At 57.2% G+C, this 7459-nt stretch overlaps 1 protein-coding gene across 3 annotated transcripts; it reads left to right on the top strand.

Annotated features, from left to right (window-relative positions):
- The first annotated feature begins 583 nt into the window (after nt 1-583).
- On the top strand, nt 584-6512 carry LOC113205266 (sodium-coupled monocarboxylate transporter 1-like). Of its 3 annotated transcripts, none has more exons than XM_026420817.2 (14): nt 584-753; nt 1674-1937; nt 2020-2179; nt 2371-2436; nt 2545-2596; nt 2874-2941; nt 3013-3167; nt 3383-3523; nt 4060-4278; nt 4510-4696; nt 4776-4862; nt 4962-5143; nt 5256-5487; nt 5681-6512. In XM_026420817.2, exons 2-14 carry the CDS (start codon nt 1687-1689, stop codon nt 5711-5713), a joined length of 1833 nt encoding a protein of 610 aa, XP_026276602.1. In that variant the 5' UTR covers nt 584-753; nt 1674-1686; the 3' UTR covers nt 5714-6512. The 3 variants fall into 3 exon arrangements, with proteins under 3 accessions (XP_026276602.1, XP_026276600.1, XP_026276601.1); XM_026420815.2 differs by having other exon boundaries at nt 1671-1937; XM_026420816.2 differs by having other exon boundaries at nt 1623-1937.
- Nucleotides 6513-7459: the final 947 nt, after the last annotated feature.

The following is a 7459-nucleotide window of genomic DNA, read 5'->3' as shown; positions in this document are numbered from 1 at the left end:
ATTATGTGTGTTTTTACATTTTTCCTGAAGCTATCCTAACTGACTCCAATCCCCCATCATTTGAATTCATATCTTCCAGAATATGCTTGCGGAAAATGAAGTCTCAGCCCACTAACTGACTGTTATTATCCTTTTTTGCCTCCATCCCTGCTCTTTGAAGACATACACAATAGGTACAATTTTTTTTCATATGCTGATACTTGCATTACTCTTTATTTTGCAACTGTCAATTTGTTATTTTATAAGTGTACAAACTACTGAATAACTATTAAATCAGTATAATTGATGCATAGGAACGTTAAAATTTACAAAAGAAAAGAAAAAAATCCGTACAGATCTGTGAGTGTTGTTCATTTGGGCTGAGGTGCAATATAATTAACCGTCCATCTTGGAGTATCCTCCTTGCCCTAGTAGGTACAGGGGGTGGTACCCGCCTCGGGCTGTCCGTTTTGGCTGCCTGCTGCAGGGCAGGCTGCGCGCGCCGTGCTGGCTAGACTGAGAGCCCTACTACTGTCCAGCAGGCTTGGCCTGGCCCGGCCTGCACGGCTCTGTGTCCATCACGGTTCATCAGTCCTGGCCGGGCAGTGGACCCGGGCCGAAGTCGAACCGAGCTGACCACCACACCAGGCCAGGCAGCCAGGTCCTCTGACGGCGGTCTGGGCCCAGCTCCAGCCTAGCAGCCCAGCGGCAGTTCGAGGAGACGCCAAGTCCCCTGCCACCGTGGCCACCCCGTCACCACGACCACGACGACAGGTGAGCAGTACGCACTGGTGTGTACCCGAACCCCCCGGGGGCCTGTCGCCGCGCTGGCGAAGCTCCGTCCCGATTCAGCGGCCCTCTAGCGGACGCGGGTGGCCCGCCTGTTCATTCTCACTCTCTTCACCAGTGAGAATGAACTTGCTTGAAAAGTGCACCACCAAGCCCGATGAAACCGCATGTATACTTTTGCGGAGGAGATAGTACAGAAGGGTAGTTTACATCATTTTTTGTCTCGGACTTGTACTGTGAAGTCGTGTTAGGATGCCGGGAGGGCAGAGGAAACCGTCTCTCACTCCCATCCTCATCTCGTTCGAAACAAATGGGATCTTTGATTAAATCGACGTCGGTCCGCGCGGCCGCGGTGACAGCAGCAGTAGCAGTAGCAGCGCCCAGCTCCTCGGCGCAATCAGCCCCGGCCGGCTCATGGGCGGACCTGTCGCGGACCTAACCCGGCCGCCGCGGGGACGCGGGACTTCCCTCTCACGCCGGCCGCCGCCGCCGCCGCCGCGCCGAGCCGCTGCAGCTCTGTCCACTGCTCTGATTGCTCACTTCCGCTTTGCGACCCCCGCCGGCCCGCGGCCCCGGCCCCCGGGCCCGGCTCGCCGCGCATTCTAAAGCGCTCTCACTCTCGGCCGCGGGCGCGGGGCACCGCCGCCGGGGGGAATGCTTTACACGCCCCCATCTTGTTAACTCGGACTACCTCCCGGGCCCGATGAGCGGAATGCTGTTATTTCGCGCGGCTGAGATTCCCCGCGAAATTTCCGCAAAATGCCGCGTGTTCTTTACCGTCGTGGGAGGCGCGGGGGCGGCGGGGGCCTTCAGAGGATCAGTGGTAAACGACAAGTATAGTGGTGGGCACACAGTCAGCCAGCGCTTCTTGTCTTCGGTGCGGTGCGGCTGCGCCGGTCCAGCAGCAGCAGCGGCAGCATGGACCAGGTCGGCGGGGCGCTGCCCACCCTGCTGCCGGGGGACATCCTCCTGGGCACCACGCGCTTCACCGACTCGCACGTCTTCGGCCTCGTCGACTACACCGTGTTCGGCGCCATGCTGCTCGCCTCGTCCCTCATCGGGATCTACTTCGCCTTCTGCGCGACCCGCAAGCAGGACAACACCGCCGAGTACCTTATGGGCGGCAAGACCATGGGCGTGTTCCCGGTGTCCATGTCGCTCATCGCCAGGTAAGAGTCCGCCGAGAAAGCAGGAAAAAACGGACACGGGAATAAAGGAAAACAAATTTTTGCTATTCTCTCTCTCCGCCAGTTACATTTCGGGCATCTCGCTCCTGGGACTTCCGGCCGAGATGTACACCTACGGCACGCAGTACTACCTCATCGTCCTGGCCGAGGCCTTCGTCAGCCTCACCATGGCAACCGTCTACCTCCCAGTCTTCTTTAAGCTCCAGATCACCTCTTCGTACGAGGTAACTCTGGATATGCAGACGAGAGGCTCCGAAGGGTGAAGGGGTGGGATAGGCAACATCTCTTGCGTCGCACGCCTGTCTGGCGGGCTGCCTACCCTCGCCACCGAAGGGGCTTCGGGGTGTACAGTACCCGCCTCGCCTCCTCTGAGCTGCTCTCAAAGCTTTCGCTTGTGCTTGAATTTGTGTTCCAGTACCTCAACCTGCGGTTCAACAAGACGGTGCGGCTGCTAGGGTCCTGCCTATTTCTCGTCAAAATGGCAAGTCATTGCCACCGGAAAAAAATAATTCAATTACAACCATGCAAACACAACTTTTTTATTTTTTTCATCCGACAACGCAGCTATTGAAGTGTCTCGCGGTTTCAGCTGCTGTACATGCCGATTGTGATATATGTTCCTGCGCTCGCGTTCAGTCAAGGTGAGTCACGTGATGTGATGGAGTGATCAGCGTGCCCGCCGGACCACATCACCGCGCCCCGCCCTCTTTTATGCCCTCTGATTGTAATTAACAACCCCCTGATGGATGGTGCTCCAGCTCCACAATCGAGGAATACATCATAAATCAACAGAGGAGAGAGAACTCTCGGCGGGCACGCGCTGTTCTGTTTTGCATTTTTCACTGTCAGAAAACGAGCCGTTTGTCGTTCAGTCCTGATTTTTTTCACTCTCTCACTTTTACCCCCCCCCCCCCACAGTAACTGGAGCCGATCTTCATGTCATCACGCCGATTGTGTGTGTCGTCTGCATATTTTACACAACGCTGGTGAGTCTATATAGGTCCTCGCGCATTAAACTCGACCGAACTGCACGTTAACGACTGTTTTGCCCGCGCAGGGTGGGCTGCGCGCCGTGGTGTGGACGGACACCCTGCAGACCGTGCTTATGGTGCTGGGCGTCCTGGCCGTCCTCATCCTGGGCACCATCAGCGTCGGCGGCGTGGGGGTCGTCTTCAGCAGGGCGGCCGCCACGGACCGCCTCGAGTTCTTCAAGTGAGTAGCCGGGCGCGTACCTGCCACAGCAGTCCCATGGAACACGGAGACATCACGAAGAGGACGGAATTTTGACATGTTTTGGTCCTAAAAACGTCAGTCTCGTGACTTTTTCGTGTTTCCTGCAAGCTGCGCTCGGAAAGTAGCCGCGGTTACTTGCCAACTTGCAAGACATTTTACCTCCCTTAAAATCTCTCTCGTCTGGCGGCCGTCAGCATGGACCCAGACCCCACGGTGCGGCACACCTTCTGGACCGTGGTGCTGGGCAACTACTTCAACTGGCTGGCGTCCTGCGCCGTGAACCAGGCCATGGTGCAGCGCTGTCTCTCCATGCCCACGCTCGCGCGCGCCAACCTGTGAGTACCGCAGGGGGAGCTTCTTGGGCTCGGCGAAGCGGATGCGATGGAAATTGAAAATATGGCGCGAGGGTGAAGAATAACACTGGGGGAGCTTTTGTTGCGCGGATAGTTCCGGAAACCGGAACACCCCCGTGTGGCCCGTGGCGATGACGGAGTGGAACGGGAGGTTGGAAGGCGCCACGCTGTGTTGCCGGAACGGATGCGGGGAAGGCTGCATCGCATCAGACACGGCAACGGGACCCCAAGGAAACCGTGATACTCACGAAATCGTCACGGTTGTTACCATGAGGTCACCGTCGGGTCACCATGACGTTCTTTTTGACAGCACCAGTAAACGCACATGTGGAAAAATTTTGCTCCAGGGCCACAAGGGCGTCATTGTGAGAAAAACGTTTTGATTGGAACGCGACGGGGACGTCCTGAGTCCGACTAGAACCCCCCGCCTCTCTTATCCGCATGGAAAAAAGAATAAGTAAAAGAGTCACGAAAAAAACAACAAAAAAACAAGTTGAATTGATGTCCCGGTGCCGCAGCACGGTGATGATCCTGGTCATCGGCATCTTCCTTCTGGTGTCCATGAGCTGCTATACGGGGCTGCTCATCTTCGCCACGTTCCACGACTGCGACCCCGTGTCGGCGCGCGTCATCAGCAAGGCCGACCAGCTGCTGCCCTTCTACGTCATGGAGCTGGCCGGAGCGGTACCCGGCCTGCCCGGGGTCTTCATGTCCGGCGTGTTCAGCGCCGCGCTCAGGTGACCGTCATCCTCCCTCTGCTTGCCAAGGGGTACTTCACTCACAACAATCAGTGTACCATTTTAAAAAAAACCCACAAAATTTCAAGGAAAATCAATAACAAATAATAAAAACTCAGTTAAAAGGTAAAGAAAAAAAATCAAAATTAAAATCAAGAAAAACAGATTTTTGTGAACGCTTGAATTTATACCGCTCGCCGTGGCCACATGTGTCCTCCTCTGTCCCGGCAGCTCCATGTCCACGTCGCTCAACTCGATGACGGGGGTCATCTGGGAGGACCTGGTGCGGCCGCACCTCAAGCGGCCGGTGTCTGAGCAGCGCGCCTCGCAGGTCCTCAAGCTCCTGGTGGTCGCCATCGGGGCCGTGTGCGTCGGCCTCGTCTTCCTGGTGGAGCGCATGGGGGCCGCCCTAGTGCAGGTCGAGCAGGCCGACGTCTAAAACAATTTCAACTTCCTCAAAACAATTACAAATTTCAAGCACAAGTTTTTCTTTTCAGGCCAGCAAGATGATGTCGGGGATCACGGCGGGGACGCTGCTCGGCGTGTTCTCCCTCGGCATGTTCTTCCCGTGGGCCAACTCGCAGGTGCGTCCGGTCTGTCCGATCCCTGCGCGGTAAACCGCTCAGCTGCCTCTCAGCCTGCTGAGCTTCCACCCTGAACGTCCATCCCGCCTCCGTCCGCAGGGAGCGCTGGCGGGCGGGCTGGTGAGCTTCGTGCTGGTGGCCTGGATCTCCATCGGGACGCAGACGGCCATGGCGCGCGGCGACATCCGCTTCCAGGGGAAGCCCGTGTCGCTGCAGGGCTGCTCTGCGGGCGTCTTCTCCCTCAACAAGACGCAGCTGGTGTCGCCGTCGGACAACCACGCGTAAGTACCCCTCGCTGCACCGTATACTCCGCGTCGCCATGCGCGGCTGGCAGGGGGTACGTACTGTCAGTACGCGTTCACTCCATCATCGCCGGGTGCCGTTGTCCCACAGCGTGTTCCCCCTGTACCGGCTGTCCTACCTGTGGTACACGGCCCTTGGCGCCATCTCCGCCATCGCCGTCGGCTTGCTGGTGTCCTTCCTGACGGGGCCCACGGACCCGAGCACCGTGTCACGAGACCTCCTGGCGCCCGTGGTGCACAACCTGGTGCCGTCGGCGGCGGCGGCCGCCTCCCCGCCGGCGACGCCCGAGGAGCACCGCCGAGCCAAGGACCGGGGCAAGAAGGTGAGGCACGAGAGGAAAATCAAACACGATGTCGTGTCACCGCCTTTCTGACTCAAGCATTGTGCCAGAAAAGTAGGCAATAAGTAGACAGGCCAGGACAGCCAGCTCCATACACCTGTGTGTTTGGCCTACTTATTGCCTATTTTACTGGAAACTGTGATTAACAACTAACGTTGACGTGCTTGTGGTGCAGAACGGACGCGCCGCTCAAGAGACGCACTTCTGAAGGAGCTCCGCCCGGCCGGTAGGCCACCCATCCTACCGTCTGGATCGCACTGCCAAACAGAATCTCTAGTCAATGCCTGCCAGGCCATCGCAGCAATGCACCACCGTCCTCTGTTCGATGTGGTGGCGGACAACAGTAGTTTACAGCCCGCAGATCTCCGGGTGAAGGGCGAGCGTCCCCCTCCTCCTCAATGTTGGATTTGCTTTGGCGTGTGCGTCGCAATCCTGGTGGGTTGTCCCGGGTTGCCATTGCGCTTTGCCACGACGGCTAGCGCTTTTTTGACTTTTAGCTCTTGGTGGTTCACTCCCGTTGTATCTATGACGATTTCGCGTCATCCGATTCTGTTCTAGTGAACGGAAATTGTATACATAGCATTTATTGTTTTTAGGATTACGTACGTACCACTGCCATGGTCTAGATTTTTCTTCGGGGTGCATGGGGGCGCGGTTGCGGTTGGTCGCAGGCGACCATGCGTGATCGAATTTGGGATCGTACGCAGAAAGTACGCTCGTTTTTTTCAGATTCGTTTGGCAAATTATGGAAGCTTAGCGCTTAGGCGCCTGTGAGACTCGGGTTAGGCCACACCGCAGTACACGCATGCTCTTTACGCAAAATGTTGCCTACCTACCAGGCGCTATGCGAGTTTGCAGAGGCTGAACTTGCAGGTTCGTAACGGCGAATGACGGAAGTACTTTCTGGAAGGCCCCTTATTCTACGAATGCTTGACCCCCCTCATCAAATAATTCAGGCTCATATATTAATGATACTGATATCGAATAAAGTTTGTACTTTCGACGAATGTGACGCGTCAACTCTCTATAGTTTGCCGACCACGACAACTCCATCAATCACAAATACAGACGTATTTACGCGCTGTCGTCACCCCACAAATAACAGCAAAACCCGCGCAACAAAAAGCATTAAAGTTTTTTTTCCCTCTCCCCTCTCTCGCTCTTCTTGTTTTTGCGCGTGCGTCGTCGTCGTGTTGTGCCGCGGCGGCGCGTCTCCGCAGCCGGCATGCCAGGCCATCATAGGCCGCCCCGCCGCCACCCAGAGGGTCGGCTTATCCGCACACTCTGTCAACACGTTCGTGGAAGAGGCCTGCTGCTGCTGCTGCCTGCTGCTGCTGCTGCTGCTCCGATCATCCAGCCAGCGTGTTGTGGCGTGACGCAGCGTGGCGTGGCGTGGCGCAGCGCGTCGCGCGCGAGGCCGCCGGGCCGCGGGGAAGTCCTTGGCCGTGGCGCCAGCCTCAACCTCCCCAGCCCCGCCCCTCCTCTCCCTCGCACGCGCTTTTATTGGGTCACGGCTCTTCCTCTTGTGTGTGTGTGTGTGTGTGTGTGTGTGTGTGTGTCGTCTGCGCCATCTCCCTCACCTGCCCGATGTGTGTATTTGCCATCCTGGCGTGATCGGACCGAAGGGGTTGGGAAAAATATATACAACAAGAAAAGGAGTCTAACCTCACCTATAAATGTATTAAATATCGCTCCTTCTTCACCATTCCCCGAAAATTTCCCTACGGCTGTGCGACAACCTCACCGCGTCGTGTGTGCGTTCGCGATATGCGAAGGGTCCCCGTCAATAAGTCATCATGACACGACGACGGCGTTATGTGGTCGCGTGCCGCGGGGGTTGTGGGCTCACCGGGGGGCGACCGGCCGGCGGCGTCCTCGAGGAACAGGAGATCGACTAGAGGGATTTTGATTGGCAGCCCGCAGGGGGGGCGTTACGGGGCGAGGCGGGCGGGGC

The sequence above is a fragment of the Frankliniella occidentalis genome, unplaced genomic scaffold, assembly GCF_000697945.3.
Source record: "Frankliniella occidentalis isolate FOCC.00 unplaced genomic scaffold, Focc_3.1 Scaffold3709, whole genome shotgun sequence".
Taxonomy (NCBI): domain Eukaryota; kingdom Metazoa; phylum Arthropoda; class Insecta; order Thysanoptera; family Thripidae; genus Frankliniella; species Frankliniella occidentalis.
The sequence above is the reverse complement of the archived record's forward strand: the minus strand, read 5'-3'. Positions and strand labels throughout refer to the sequence as shown.

What these genes read in the sequence shown, in the direction of transcription:
- LOC113205266 (XM_026420817.2), top strand. Translation starts at nt 1,687, where the DNA reads ATGGACCAGGTCGGCGGGGCGCTGCCCACCCTGCTGCCGGGGGACATC. An exon ending in GCATATTTTACACAACGCTG is followed by an intron (nt 2,942 to 3,012) that starts GTGAGTCTATAT and finishes TTGCCCGCGCAG; the next exon opens with GGTGGGCTGCGCGCCGTGGT. An exon ending in TCCCGTGGGCCAACTCGCAG is followed by an intron (nt 4,863 to 4,961) that starts GTGCGTCCGGTC and finishes CTCCGTCCGCAG; the next exon opens with GGAGCGCTGGCGGGCGGGCT.